This window comes from Ambystoma mexicanum, chromosome 6q, assembly GCF_040938575.1.
Source record: "Ambystoma mexicanum isolate Mex_15411 chromosome 6q, UKY_AmexF1_1, whole genome shotgun sequence".
Lineage (NCBI taxonomy): Eukaryota > Metazoa > Chordata > Amphibia > Caudata > Ambystomatidae > Ambystoma > Ambystoma mexicanum.
The window spans coordinates 1379987422-1380003813 of record NC_090937.1 but is presented as its reverse complement, the minus strand read 5'-3'; the positions used below and the strand labels follow the sequence as shown (position 1 = coordinate 1380003813).

The window sequence follows — 16392 nt, the reverse complement described above, 5'->3', positions numbered from 1 at the left end:
CTTCTCTAACTGTTTCTCCATTGACTATCCTACCTTTCTCACTAAGTCTGGTAGGAAAAAGTTCAAAAAGGATATCTTGGTCTCTAACCCTGGTTACCCTATCGCTGACACCTACACCAGCGCATCCTCCAGACAGACCCTCACCGACATCCTCTTTGTCGTTCCTTCGCCAGACAGTTGGACTCCTCATATGGTCTCTGTGCTATCTCCCTTCTCTTCTTCTCCCATTAAATGTGGCACCTGGTGGGGGGCCCATCTGGACCCCTTCCACTCCTCCAGGGTAATCATTAATGTCTACCTTAATGGCACTGTCCTGGTCCAAGGCCCTCGGGCCAACCTCCTCCTCTTTGATAGATGCTTCCCGCGCCTCATCAACTTCCTTCCTTCTCCTGCTGTGCCCTCTCCCTCCCCTCTGACGTCCCTTCCTTCCACCTCCTCCTTGGCTACCTTGCCTCCCCCCTTCGGGCTCCACAGGGAGTACCTCTGATTTGTACCCCTTCCCGGAACCCTCCTCTGACATCTGCCGCCTCCTGGAAGAACTCGACCTCGATGTCCTCGGTCTCACTGAGAAAATGTTTCTTCATTGAATATATGTATATTCAATGAAAAAATCTTGTTAAAGGGAAATTATGGTTAAGTTGCACTAATAAAAACCTATGAAATGAAAAAACGTTGTTAAAGGGACGTTACAAGTAAAAGCGAAAAAATGCAGAAATTCGCCAGATCTGGTAAGCTAAGCAACCATAACAGGCGCCACCACTGTGCACTGCTAAGACTAAAACCCAGGGGTATCAGGTAATAATATCACCATATATATGGTCACCGTAAATAATATCGCCGCAAAAATGTCGTGGTGATATTATTTGGGTGACCATATATATGGGGACGGGGGCAAAAATAAAAAAATAAAAAAAAGAAAACAAAAAAAGTTTGGGGGTTGCGGGAGTGTCCCCCGCATTTTCCATGCAATAATGTCACCACAAAAAACGTCAATTTTTCGGCGATATTTTTGCATGGCGAGATTTTTGTGGTGACATTATTACATGGAACCCACCCAGGACATCAAAGATGACATCACAAATGTCATTGATGACATCACATGTGAAATTAATTTTGATGAACAGTCCCTACGAGGGGTTGTGTTTATAATGTTGGTTACATGATGTTAGGGGTGATTGTGTAATGTTAAACATGTAATAACTAGCTAACAATTCAAGACTTACTACACACTTGACTTGGCCTAGTACAAACAATACATCTGAAGACCCACAATGCATACAAATCAGAGGCACATACAGGTAAACTAAAGTAAGGAAGAAAGAAACAGCATCATCAGAAAATTTTCATAGCAATAAAGTTTATCTTCATGTATACAAATTAATTGTGTGTTTGATGCCTGCCTATTGCCCCATGTACTTGCACCATAAGTTGAGACCAAACCCTAAGGAAATTACTTTAAGAACATATGACAAGGTTAACGTCTAGATATATAGCACCTTTTGAATTTTAATATTCTGACTGTCAGTGAACAAAACCACCTGGCCTAGATATTTCAGTGAACAAAAACAAGTGGGCCGGTTATGTGATGTCATCAATGACATTTGTGATGTCATCTTAGCAGTGCACAGTGGTGGTGCGAGTTATGGTTGCTTAGCTTACCATAACTGGCAAATTTCTGAGGTGTTTTGGTTTTACTTGTAACCATAACGTCACTTTAACAGAGTTTTTTCATTGAATTTCATAGGTTTTTATTAGTGCAACTTAACCACACGCACATTTGTTTTCCCTTTCAAACCTATCCTACTTTTAAACAACTTTACCACATAGCCAGTCCCAGGTCGACATGGGCACTTTAACACCATTTCTCGTCCCTCGTGGTCATTGCCATTAGCCAGATTGTCCGCGTCATCACCTTATAGCATGACCCGGACAATATGGCCACTGGCTATACCTCAGTCACCAAAGGTATTTCACCATTTGTGTACCTACATTATGACACTTGTCAAAAAATAAAACATGGGTACATTTGCAAAACCATGCTTTAAGGTCCTTTCCAATGCTCCTTACACGAGTTTGCTTGAAATCCGCCCATGTTTTATTTTTTCAAAAGTGTCAAAATGCATGTACATACAATAGTCATATAACGTAGCCCCCACTTGACAAAATCCATTCTTTGCACACACATTGAAGGTTGGGTCTATAATCTTTCTCAAAACTTTTGTCCACATTCGTCAAATGGCAACAAAGTTATGAGCCATCTAAAAATGTTGAGACCCCCCTCTAATTTTTCCCCCTCTTGACAGAATCACACCAAACCATTTAGAATTAGGTCTAGAATAAAATTGAGTGGCGCCAAAGTTATAAGCCATCCAAAAATTGCTTTTCACCAACCCTATAATGCAGATATTGGCACAGATGTCCTAGGACATCTGAAGTGTCAGCGGAAACTATAGGACTTCCCCAGGACATCTGGAGTGTTTGCAGACTTTCGGGGGATGAAAAACACCTGTTATTTGGCTTCTTATGGCCATATCCCATCCCATCCTCATCACCCTCCACCTCCTCAGAGATTGTGTGTCGAGTTTGACAAGTGCAATGTTGCGTTTATTTTTTCTACTGCCGTGTTCGCGGCACCGGCAAAAGTCAGCGAATCCAACATGGCAGACGTTTCAAGAAAACTGATGCATTTCACGCTTTTCTCCATCCAATCAGCAGGCACACCCAATGTCCGGCAACCGACCAGGGAAAAGGGTCTGTGGATTGAACCCAGATATCACAATTTTTTTTAACTTATGTTTACTCCGTCTTAACGAAATCTACTGGATGGGTTTCAGGACCAAGCCGCCGCTCCTGCCGCAAATTCGGTGAAAATACGTCCAGCGGTTTGGGCTGTAGGCGTGAGAAAAGTTGTTTTCCTTTATGTCTATTGAGAAAAAGAAATGTTGGGGCCCCCCCCTCGACGAAACCTCACCAAACTTGCCAAATAAATTCAGAGCAGGCCATATACTTTTTTTGCAAAGTCTGGTGAGGATTTGTCCAGGGGGGGCGAAGTTATAAGCCGCCCATAAAATGCTCTTCCTATGGATTTAGCAACTTAACCATAACTACATGGCCGCTACCGCAGGCCATGTAATATATATATATATATATATAAATATATATATATATGCATCCCTACATCTCTGTTTTTAAACTCCATTTCCAATGCTTTCCCAGGTTCTTATGATGCTCTAATATCAACTTCACACTCGCCCAGGTTGGGTAATACAATATACTTCCTAACATGTTTTTGAATTAAAAACAAAATACCGGTCTCAAGCAATAGTGGGCTTTTTTCCTGTTGGACTGCACAAGTGCGAGGATACTGACCACATGGCAGATGCCACACTATTCAAGATCCAGTAACATTATATTACAGCCAAAGCAAATGGCTTTATACATATTGGAGTCTTGGTGTTTGCTAGCTCTGGAGGTGTTTCCCTAGCTTGCCAACCTTTACCTTGCTTTGCATGGCAATGTGGCTTCAGGGGTCGGGTACATTCTCAACTTCCTATTCATGTGGTATTTATGGATGGAATTCTTATACTTAACTTGTCTGAACATTGGTAGATGCTATGGAACTTTTTCAAACTGCCTTTCTGACTTCTTATGGGTATCCCAACATAAAGGAGGCTATTGAGATGAATATGTTTATTATGGAACACCTTAGGTTTACATTCTCCTTTAAAATATATTTTTATGTTATATGTCATAACTGTGCATTTAATTATATGTTAGAAAATGATCTATCTTGTGCTATACACAACTTGTTTCTTTTATCTTCAAGGTGTTCTACTGTCGCTCTTTATCTCTGGCTTTTATTGAACTGACAGTGTTACAAAAATTTCATGAATATGTTGAAGACTCCAGTATACCTTCATCACTAAAGCCTGTGTTAAAGAATCTTTGCGCTTTGTATGGCCTGTGGTCATTAAATAAACACACATCTGTGCTTTACCAAGGTAAGATCTACTATTTAGATGTTTTACTTGAATTGCATGTACAGCTGTTAAGGTAACACACAGGTAGAATGATGTTTAGTTATGAATGACTGTTAAAGGTGTCCAATCCTTTGGCATACAGCCCTCTTGCATATGATAATATTACTCCCATGTGTGGCTTTCAACTGTTGTCTGCTGTCACATGGGTGAGGGAACACACAACAGCTGACACTTTTTTGACAAGGTTTTATTAAACAACACTACAAATAAAACTATTGTGTGTAAATGGTTTTAGGATGGCTGTAACATAAAGGTTCTTGGGAAACAGTCTATGATTGCAGGATTCTTGTGTTAGGTTATGATGATGTATACCATGCACCGCTGCCATTTGCTTGGTCTTCAGGCGCACACATGGCTCTGTAAGAAAAGTGGGTGGGGTTGGTTAGTGGGAAAAGGGATAGAATAGAGGTTGTGCTCTTCTGTTGATGCTTTCAGAACCCGGAGAAACTGGCATGTCTTCATCTGAGCTTTCTGCGTGTACTTTGTTGTGTGCACTGGACTTGTTGTGTCTGGAGGGGTAGCATCCAGTGTCTGGGTTGTTTGTTGTTTGCAGCTGTTTGGTTTTGTGGTGTGGTTGGCGGTGAGTATGGTTTGGGAGTTTTTTGGTGTGTAGTTTTGCTGGCCCTGTTTGGCCGTGTTTAATATGTGAGAGGCATGCGGGTGTGGAAAAGATGAGAGTGTGGTTAGTTGGTTCTGTTTGGATATGGCTATGTGGTGATTTTTTTGTTGGTCCTTTAATCCATTTTGTCCCATGTTTGCTTTGGTCCCAGAGGATGGTTTGTGTGGGGGTACACGTTGTCATGCTTGTCTCAGTGAGTTGAATATCCAGGTTTTCAGTCATTTTCTGAAAGTTAGGTGGTCTTCTGTCTTTCTTATTTCCTTCTGTAGCGAGTTCCATAGTTTGGCTAACAAACGGTTTCTCTTAATGTCCTTTTCTCATAGTATTTCATTTTTATTTGGACATCATTGCGCGATCTGTGGTTTTCTCCTGGTTGGTAACGGTTGATTTTAGCTTGGAGAACTTCGGCTTATTGTCCGTGTAGCGATATGTGGGCGATGCAGAGGTATTTAAAGCCAATGCATTTTTTTATTGCTAGCCAGTGGTAGACGTCTCAGGACTGGTGAAATGTGGTCGCTTCTATTTAGTCTCTGGAATAGTCTTGTTGTGGTATTTTGGATGCGTTGTTGTTTTTTTGTGAGGCATTCTGGCATTCCAAGATAGAGGCTTTTTGCTTAGTATCGTCTTGATAGTAGGAGATGATTGCAAGGATTCTGTGTGAGGAGTTGAGGTTCGGAAATATCCCTCTTATTATTCGCAGGAGGTAGAAGCATTTTGTGAAGGACATCAAATAAAAGGCACACAAAGTTCCAGACAGGAAGGTCTCCTAGAGCTTGGTTCTTATCCTTTCCTCTGAGGACCACAAGGTCTCCTTGTTTCTCTCTGGATTTTAGGGTTTCCTCCCTTTGTCAATTGACACAAACGACCTCCCCTTATTGGGGCTCTTCTTTTTGCCATTGCTTGCTCCCCTCTTCTGCGGCAAAGGAGCTCTTCACCTCTGTTACACCAACCCTGTCTCGGGAATGAAAGTTACACTCTATTTCTCCCTCTCTCTACACTATTGCACACACTTATTCTTGGTCTATGGCGCTCTCCTCCTCCTCATTGGAGTACACCGCCACCCCTTTAGTGTTCAAAGGACCCTCCTCCTCTGTTACATATCCCCCCTTCTGTGGATAAAAGTCACTCTCCTGCTTATTACTGACCCCCTTCCCTTGGGTTAGGGGACTCTTTTTTTTCCAGAATAAAAGGGCTCACCTCCTCCTCACTGGAACATTCCCCTCTTCTTATATTCAAAGAGATCTTCTCCCTCTCACTGAAGCACACCCCTCTTTTTGGGAATGAAGGGGCTCTCCTACCCCTCATTTGGGCCTGTGTTTCTATTGGGCTCAAAGGGTTTTCTCCAGCATTGGATCTTTCATAGATTCACATGCTGTGAATATTCACCTGCGTCAAGCTGGGAATCCTCAGTTAAAGTTTGAATGAATTTTAAAAATAAAAAGTGTGGTCCATTGTGTATGCTATTACCCTCCTTATGGGTACTTTAGGCCCCATCCAATGGGACATAGAGTAGCAAGCTCCTCCTCCACGGCCCTTCCTCAGATTCTAACAGCGCGTTACGCTGGAAGGAGTCTCTGAGTTGTTTCTCCACTGGGGAAAATTAAATTCTAGAAGAAAATTCAGTTTATAACAGATTTCCAGAAGGAAAATTCCCTCTCACTTATCAGAGAGGAGGACACGAATACTGTGGATAAACAACAACAATGGAATTCAAGAGATAAGGCCGAAAGTCGTTATTCAGGGCCTGTAACACCTGTGGCCTCAAAAATCACTTTGAAGGCAGCAAGCACGGTGAGTCCATTTACTGCCTCTACCCAAACCATTCGATAGTGGTTTGCAATATACAGCTCTCCTCAGCTCCCATCTCAGATACACTATCTGTGAATTTTAGCCTCAGTTTTAAAGTCCGCACCGTCCTTCAATTGACTGAGGGAGATGTTCTAATTGATTGGATGATTGGTAAAATAGGGGAGGGAAGTCTTTAAAAAGTCTGCTGTCATTTTGGATTTCTTTCTGCTAGTTTCCCATTCAGGAGCTTGTGTTTGCCTGCTGCTCTGCTTCCGCCCTACCTTATAGCTGTCCCCCTACACCAAAGTTTGCTTTACGGGTTTCTAGTAAGTTCCCAAATGTGCAAAACCGTTTTTCCTTTGAGGAGGTGAAAGGAAGTATTTCTATCCTTTGAAGGCAAGCCCCTAAATGCTCACACCAGAAAAATACAACCTGCTAGGGTAGAAAGGCCCAAGCCGATCTTGTAAGGATAACAAGTTTTAATCTCACACGCAGATGAGAGCAACAGCAAAGAACCCTGCTGCTTGGAACGTTCTGCCGAAAAGTAATACAAGAAGAATCTTATAAAGGAGAACATCATCATACATGACGCAATACATATAGTAAAAACCCACGTGGCTGGTTGGTGAGTGACTATACATAATCCGCCTGCTCCATAAGAGATGCCAAGCCATTGGTTCCAGCCCAATCTGTCCATCTTCTGTCACGTGAGTGCTGCAGTGATCATCTATGTCTCACATCGAAGGTCAAAGAACAAATTAACTATGTTCCTCACATACAGTTACTTTATGACTATACTGTGCATCTGGCAGGCCTTAAAACCTGCACAAAGGAAATTCTGGGGCACTCCAACATCAATACACATAGTTCACTCACTCCCCCGCCCGGTCTACCCAAGCCTCTGTGTAATTTTCTATATTAGGGGGTAGAGAAATAATTGCGTGGTGTAGATGGTCAACTTCATCTCCATACGGGATGGGGAGCATTTCATACTTAGGGACACTTTGTGGGATATCAGTCTATACTTCAATATCTTTTGTCTTGCGATATGCTTTTGGAACCCCAATTGATACCATCATTCTTGTGCTATTAGGTGCCACATTGGCACAACATCGAAGGCCCAGTTCACAGGTGCAAAAGATAACAAGGATGAACACAATGATGGGCATTAACATCATCATGATCGCTCCGAGCCACCCACAACGGGGTCCAACTGAATGCCAATGTAAACCAATCACTGTCTTGTACTCCTCCCTCCACGTGTACACGTGAACACCCAAGCCGTGGGCAGCTGCAATGATGTGGCATAATTATGCGTTCTCCGCATCCTCTGGAGGCACAAATGTGCAGTAGGAATCGCCACATTTTTTGCAAACCCCCCCTTCCTTTGCTGTTAACATGCCCAACACATTTCTGTTTTGCATTGTCATAAGTCTTAATGCACGCAACCCAACCTTGATCACATTGAACCCATTTGCTATATCGTTCGTGACCTGGACCAGCTCCGATCTCACAATCTGCAACCATTTGGCATTTGCTGCGGCATGCACTCCCGGCAAAAGTAAAGATGCAAAAAAGGATTATGCAGAATTGAAGATCCTGTAGTCTTCAGGTATTTCAGCAAGCAATGCAGAAGAGTCTTTGGATATGTAATTCGATCTTTCGTCCTTTTTAATTGTTGAAACTGTCCTGGCCAGATGTGGAGCTCTTGCATGGGCAACAGGCCCTTATCTTCATTTCCGAATATGGGGAGAATAGTTGGCCCCTCGGCAGACACTGCCCCCCTTCAGATGTTCTTCTGGGATTACTAATAGTGCTGGGTTCAATGTGGCCAGCAAAGAACAGCCCCTCCTTGACGGTGGGAGGTGCAAGTAAGCTTGTTGGCCACAGACCCAGTAGTAATCCATCATGCTTCTGTTCTTTTGTTCATATCTGTGATCAGGAGAGTCTGATTGCAACGTTTGTTTTAAGCTGACTAAGAATGTACCCTTGCTTCAAAAACCAGGTCTATATTCTTCCTTGTGAACTTGCACCGTCTTTTCCATTGTTGCAAACAATGTCAGCTTTGTTATATGTTCTGTCCAGATTTGTGCACAGAAATTGTCCACCCGTGCTATCCTTTCCTTGCTGTATGTTAACAGCCCTTCCGCCAAGCAAGGTAGTGTGGTGTCCTGCCAGTTATTATTGACATGTTTATGCCCTTTCGCCATCACATATGGTAGCTCCACTCACTTGATGTCTTTTGGATCGCTGTTGCACTGGACAAGATCTGGACCCACTATTTGCAATTGCACACTATGTGCCTGGAATATTCCTTTTATTCTACATAATACAAGATGAACTAGGTTTTGTGCCCCTATAATTGGGACTACTTGCGGTACTAACACCTTGGGAGCCTCTGACGCATGCAGTATGAGTGAACACACATAGCTTCCATTAAAAGCGTTTCTTCCCACATCACTCATGTCGGAATGCCATGAGTTGGTAAACTCAGGATTATGGATATCCTCAATCACATCCAACCCCAGCACTTAGTACTTTTCATACTTCCTTCGTACTTCTCTTTTCAGACCCACCAGGATATTGCGGCATGGGATGTAAAATTTTGCAGCACAAACGAGCAACCTTTGCGGCAAACACCTGCTTGTTGGTGCCATTTTTGCAGCATTTGTGGTTGTGGGGTGGCACTGGCTCTGCTTCCCAGAATGCTGGTGTTTGTGTGCTTCTGAGGTCATGGGTGGTGATTGGGCTGCCTCTTAGGCCCTGTGTATGGTGTTGCTTGCACTCCCAGCTGGCCCTTGGATAGTGCTGTTGGGCTGGTGTTGCTTCTGAAGGCACTGGGTGATGGTGGGATTAGTGGTGCTGCTGAGGTCATGGGTGGTGGTGCTGCCTGTTGGACCATAAGTGATGTTAACTACACCCCCAGTAAGGCCTCAGGTGGTGTTGGTGGTGGTAATGGTGCTGCCACTCAGGTCCTCTGTGGTAGTGATTGCTGTGGTACTGCCTCTATATCCCAGGGTGGTGTTTGTGTTGGTTGGTTGGTTGGACTTGCATTGAGGGAATGGGTGGCAATATTGGTGGGATTGGCACTTCTGCTGAGAGCTTAAATGGTGCGGGTTGCACTGCTTCTGCAGCGAGGGTGGTGGTGTTGGTTGCACTGGGTAGTGGTGTTGGCAGTGGGGCTGGTGCTATCGCTGAGAACCTGGGCAGTTAGGGGGATGGTACTTCCTCTGCACCCCAAGATGGTGGTGCTAGTTGACCAGGTTGACCAGTGGTACTGCGGCTCATATGAGTGTCAGACACATTGGTTGTGCTGGTTGCACTTTCAGCAAAGCCTTGCGTATAGTGTATGTAAGAATAGTGGCACTGGTGAGGCCACGAGTGCTGGCTAGGCTGGTTAGGCCCTGGAGCAATAGTGTTGACTGCACTTCCAGCAAGGTATTGGGTGGTGGTTTAGGAGTTTGTTGGGGGGGTGGTGCTACTGCTGAGGTCTTGAGTTGTGTTGCGGCTGATGCTCGCTCTGTAGCACAAGGTGGTGTTGTTGGGGCTAGCACTGAGGGCATCCGTGTGGGTGGTGGTGGGAGTTACACTTCCATCGAGAGCATGATTTGTGAGGGTGGTGCTGCCTCTGCAGCGTTGATGTTGATCAGACTAGTGCTGCAGCTGAGAGTATGGTTGATGACCAGGGCATTGCCACGCAGGGCTTTATTGCTCAGGCTCTGGCTGGTGGTATTAATTGCACTGGGTCCTGTGAATGATAGTTTTGTCAGCTCTGGGGCCAGTACTGTCACAGAGTCTCTGGGTGATGGTGGTGCTGCCTTTTAGCCCTGTGTGGTGGTGTTGGTGGGGTGCAAGGGGACAGGAACTGCTACCCCTTGTTTTTAAGATAACTGGTGTACCAATGTACTATCTGGAGGTGCCAGACGAATGTCAGAAAGGTGGACCCAATAGCGCAACCCCTTAAATTTCACTCCAAGGCGATTGCAAAACAACACCTCGTAGGCCCCGTGGAACCGTGGGTTGTTCTTCCTGTGCACGAAATTACAGATGCAGCAGTTATGTGGTCATATGTTCTAGATCTGTTGCCGTATAGTCGTTATGTCCGGTGTCTGTCGTCTCAATTCTGGAAGGTGCAATCTCTCGTGAGACATATTTAATTGCGCTAGTTAGTGTGGTCAAATATTCTTTGTGTGCTGAAGCTCTCCTTACAGAGGATATGGGGGTATGCATACGCCGACCAGTGACCACTTCTTGAGGGGACAAATGGTGGTCTTTGCTGGGCTGCGTGCCTAAACTGAAAAGGGCCACGGGCAAACAGTGCACCCAGTTCTTCTTCAACGTGGTGCACAGTTTGGTTAACTTGCTTTTGAAAAGCCTGTTTATTCTCTCCACAACGCCATTGGCCTGTGGGTGGTAAATCGTACACATCCGTTGCTTGATGCCAAGGTGTGCTCTGACATGCTGAAACAATGCATTGAAAAAGTGTGTGCCATTGTCTGACCTTAAAACCTCACACACACCCCATTGAGGGAAAACCTTGCGTACTAAAAATCTGGCAGCACACTTGGCATCTGGGTGTGCACACGACCCTGCTTCCACCCACCTTGAAAAAGGGCAATTCACTACAATGAGGTGCCTATATCCATTACAGCGCTCACCCTTGTCAGCGTAATCGATGTGTTATTTACAGAACGGACCAGTAGGACGGGGCAAGGTGCCCCGTAACGTCCGTAGTGTCATCCCTGTACTGAAACTTTGACATGTTGGGCAATGTACGACCATTTTTGTAATACTCTCCTAAATATTTGGTATAAATAATCTTCCTGTATATCTGCTGTTATGTGCTGCTTGGAACTGTGGGACGGGTAATGTAACTGTTCAAAAACTACTGCCAGCAGCTCCTTGGGCATTACTGTCTTCCCGGAGCTCTCTTGTCTCCACAGTAGATATGTTGGGGATTGCATGCAACCTCTCCGTAACCACAGCTCTTTCTCCCTTTCAGGTGCCCTTCCTTGTTGCTCGATAATCTGGGAGATGGACAATGCTGTGTAAGGTACTGGATGACCGCTAGCGGGTGGGGCAGTCATTAGGGGTGTTCAAAACGTATTCGGTGGGTGTTTCATTTGGCAGATACAACCTCATTTTGGCTGCCACGTCGGCGGCTGCGTTCCCCATTGATATTTCGTCTGCCCCGTTAGTGTGGGTGGCGCACTTGGCCACCGACACAACAGATGGCTGGGATAATGCTTCTATCAGTATTTACAATAGTGCTGCATGCTGCACTGGGGATCCATCTGCCCTCCGAAACCCCCTCCTCTTCCAACGGGATAAACCAGACTACATGGTTATTGGAATGTACGCTGAGTGAGAATATATTGTGACATGGCCCCCTTGAGACGCCTTCAAACCCTCAATAAGCACTATGAGCTCCACCGCCTTTGCAGAATAATGCATGGGTAACCTTTTCATGACTACCGTCTTATACTCCCCTTCCTCAAGTCGTACAACCCCTGCCCCTGTCCGTCTTTGTCCACCTTCCTGGTCAATTGTAGAAGACCCATCAACGAAAATACATCACCCTCTGACAATGCACAGTCCCTTGCTTTGGGGCTGTCGCCCTCCTCCCCCTCGTAGGTGGCACAGTCATGCACCGTTAAATCGTCTGTAGTAGGCATGTCCGTTAGGAAGGTGGCAGGGTTCACTGTTTTGTATCTAACCACATGGATGTGGGGTTTAGAAATGATAATCTCATATGCTGAAGATCTTTGCATAGTCAGAGTAGATGTTGACCTTTCCAGAATGGCAAACAGAGTGTTACACATACAAAGTAACTGAGCATCCCATTACAATCGTATAACTTTTTTTCTATTGCGAAATCAGCAGCTGCTAAAATCTGCTCGCACGCAAACTGGCCTTGCATCACTGCATCCAGAGTGCTGCTATAAAAGGCCAATGGGTTATGGCCCATAGTGCTCTTTTGTGTCGGTACCGCTGTCATAAACTGATCATCTGAATGTGAGAATAAGTAAAAGTCCTGCTTGTAATATGTGGTGGCTAGTACGGGTGCCGCACTAATGACCTCTTTTAAATCGTCAAACTGTTTGGTCATGTCCGCTGTCCACTTTAGCTTATGCTCCTTAGTTTTTTGTGCTTCCCTAAGGGCCTACAAAAGTGGCCTTGTGTATGCCGCATAATTTAAGATCCATGCACTACAACAATTACACAGGCCCAGAAACATCTGCATTTCTTTAACTGAGGTAGGTCTCGGGGTGTTGCGTACTGACGCTGCCCTGTCTGGTAGTATTCTTTTACCATTTGCTGATATGAACTACCCCAGATATGGAACCTCCTGTTAGCAGTATTGCAACTTAGCCTTGTCGACCTTTTACCTCTTATAGGCCAAAATATAGAATAGTGTAATAGAGTGTTATAGAATCCCTTCGGAAGTGCTGCTCACTGTCACTACACAGTAGCAGATCGTCCACGTACTGGATGACCATGCTGGGTACCTGAATGTTCCCTATATCAGCGTGCAGTATTCTGTTAAAGATACTCGGGTTCTCACATTACCCCTGAGGTAACCTAGTATGTTCGAACCGCATCCGGCCCTGTGTAAATGCTCTGAGGTACCTTGAGTCAAGATGGAGTGGAATCAAAAAGAATGCATTACAGTAACGTGCGTGGCTTCTTTGTGGATACTGCATAAAATTGTCACAGAATTTAGGACGACTGGAATTTCTTTCTGTACCACATCATTGAGGCGGGGGCACAAGCCCTGAATCATTCTCCAATTGCCCCGTTTTGATTTTTTGACAGGGTATATCGCAATGTTACACAGAGACGTTGATGGCACAATGATCCTGTGGTCCAGCAGGGCCTGTATTGTCTTTCTAATACCCTCCTCCCCTCCCTCGATAATGGATATTGTTTTACCCTGGGCAGCACCGCACCTGGGTTCAGTGTTATACGCCCAGGGGTCACATCTTTCAGTAGTCCTACATCATGTGGATTTGTAGTCCACAACTGTGAAGGCACGTTTTGTAAGTCTTCAAGGAATAGAGGTGATGTTAGTACTGCCATCAAAGGGCACTGCACCCTCCGATATTGTACCATTATGTCACAGGGGATACAAATCTCTAATATTATTTCCCCATCTTTAACATTGTTCTCAAACAGCTTGTCATCCGTCACTTCCTTTAGCTGTACTGTTGGATCTATACAGAGCACTGTGCGCAATTCACACCCGTCCCTGTCAATTCCTATCACAATAACCCTCTTTTCAGAAACCAACAATAACTGCAAATCCAGCGATAATATCGTTCCCGCCACCACCTCAGGTGACACTGATGGACGAAAGATGAAATCTGTGGACACTCGCCAACACTGTTTAGCAATCTGAGGCGCTGCCTCCATGAGCACAGTAATACCGTAAATAAACATGTCAAGGTCCACGGGAATCCCACGGACAACCAGTTCCCTTATCATTGTGTGTATTATCAACATCGGTTTTATAGAGCACATCCCAGGCTTGGAGCATACTATACCCCGATTTGTAAATGATATTGTCATGTTTAATTTGCTGAGTAAGTCCCTGCTCAGTAAATTAACAGAAGAACCTTCGGAACCTACTAAGGGCGCACATACTACCTTACCTCCCACCTTTGTGTCCAGCTCCTCAATGTATGGAACCTTGGAAATAGCCCCAGATAATCCATGCACGTCAAGATATTTTCCTGATAAGGGAACATTTCCCTCCATGATACCTGATTTAGTGGCACCTGAGCCCACCATAAATATGAACTGTTTCCGCCCCCACCAAAGGTTACTCTTCAGGGTGGATGGTCGTTGACAAGACCGGACATGTGAGTGCTCTCTGTCAGCTGTCCTAAACAGGATCTGTGTTCGTTCCAGGGAACGAGAATGGGTTGCCTCCCATCACTGCTGCTCCTCCAAAGGGAGCGCTAGCCCCACGTGGTACCCTGCTCACCGGGGCAGTACCGCCCTGCTGTTGCTGTGGTGGATACCACACTTGAATGTCAGCTGCTTGAGGCTGCTGATTATATGTCTGGTTTTGCCCCTGTGGATACCCTTGGTTCTGATATATTTTTTTTCTTTTGTAATAACTCTTTTTTATTAATATTTTTAACAAAACAAACAAAACCATAGTATGAATGTACAATAGCAGCACAAGCAGCAGGGTCGTAAACAAACAAACAGTGTAGATGGTAAATAATACAGGCTCGACATGAAGACAAGGATCCTCCAACTCTTTCACCACGGAGGTCTGGAGTGGAGCGAGCAGGTACAAGCAGGTGAGGTTTACCAGTTCTACGGGAGAGCTTCTTCGGTGTCCCGTATTCGGTCTTACTCCTCCCACTTCCCCCATATTTTCTGACATTTCTGAGGGCACCCCCTTGCAGTGTAAATGCGTCTTTCCAGGGAGGCACATCTGTCCATTTCATTGGACCAACGGTCTATGCATATTTTATCTGCAGAGCCCCATGTAGCAGCGGTCAGTTTCTTTCCTACCCCAAGAGCCACCCCGAGGAATGCTTTTTCATATTTAGTGAATTCTGTTTCTCCCCAAAGCCCCAGGAGTATCAGTTTCGGGTCTCTTGGTACCAGGGATCCCATTATCTCCGAGAGTTTAGTAGTGCACACCGCCCAAAACTCCTGTAGTACTCTCCAGTCCCAGATCATATGGAAGAAGGTGCCCTCTGTTCTTTTACATCAGAGGCATTCCCCATCCGCGGCCCCATCCCATCCAGCCGTCAATGCTCTAGAGCAGTATGACCTGTGTAATATTCGGAGTTGTATCAGTCTCAACTTGGCATCAATGCCAATTTCTCCGGGGAACATAAACGCCTCCAACCATTCTTCCGCCTCCAATGTGCCTAGGTCCTTTTCCCATTTACTTTTAAGTCCTTCGTATCAAAGGAGTTCAGTGCTTGGTAGAGAGAGGAGGTGACTTTAGAGGGAATGCGATCCGGGAGAACATTTGTTTCCAGGGGGGGGAGACGGGTATAGCCGACAGGTTCGGTAATTGGGTGTTGATGGCATGCGTGAACTGTGCGTATCTGAAGCGGTGCATTGGTTGCAATCCATGCTTCCCCTTCAGGGTTTCAAAGTAAACCTGAATGATATTCACCAGTGTGCATACTCCCCCCTTCTCCCAAGAACCAAAACATCCCATTCTTTGTATGTCGGGGAGGTATATGTTGTGCCATGAGGGCTAGATCAGGGTTGGCTTGCCGCCCCATCCTATGTGTTGGTGCGCCTCTTCCCAAACTCGGCGGTTATGGAGTGTTCTTCTTGGTGCCCCTTTTCGAACGAATGTTGTCATCATATGGTGTCTGAAGGGGGGGGAAGGGAGATGCTATCGCTCATTTCCACCCGGATATTCGGGAGCCTTGGATCGCCATGTAACCATTCGTTGACCACCCCTGTCTGTGCGGCCCAGTAGGAAATGCGAATATTTGGTCATCCGATTCCCCCCTCCCATACTGAGCGTTGAAGGGTTCTGAGTGCAGTGCAGGGCTGTTTCCCTCCCCAGAGCAGTATGCGTAGGGTTCTATCAATATCCACAAAGGTTTTTTTTAGGGATGGGGAGTGGGGAGTTCTGTAGGACATAGAGGAGCCTCGGGAGCATCATCATTTTAAACAACGCGCCCTCCCCAGAATCGATAGTGGGAGTGACTGCCAGTGTAAAACATATTTCTTGAATCTTTCCACCACCGGCTGCAGGTGAAGCCTGAGGAAATCATCCAGTGTCGAGCTGACTCGTATGCCTGGGTAGGTGAAGCCCAGCACTGAACCAGGGTATGGACAAGGTTAGGGATGGCTGGGTCGCCCCCCTGGATGGGGAAGTAGATTGTTTTTTTAATATTTACACTGAGTCCCCCAAAGTGTTGGTATTCTGCAAGAATCTGGATACGATCGGGCAGG

General features: G+C 45.4%; 1 protein-coding gene across 1 annotated transcript in view; it reads left to right on the top strand.

Moving 5' to 3' along the window:
• Positions 1-16392, top strand: part of ACOX3 (acyl-CoA oxidase 3, pristanoyl) — a 1085216-nt gene that overhangs the window by 890344 nt on the left and 178480 nt on the right. The window contains exon 15 of the mRNA XM_069632027.1: positions 3827-4001. Within this exon, the coding sequence (XP_069488128.1) occupies positions 3827-4001 (175 nt within the window). The remainder of the gene's footprint in view (positions 1-3826; positions 4002-16392) is intronic.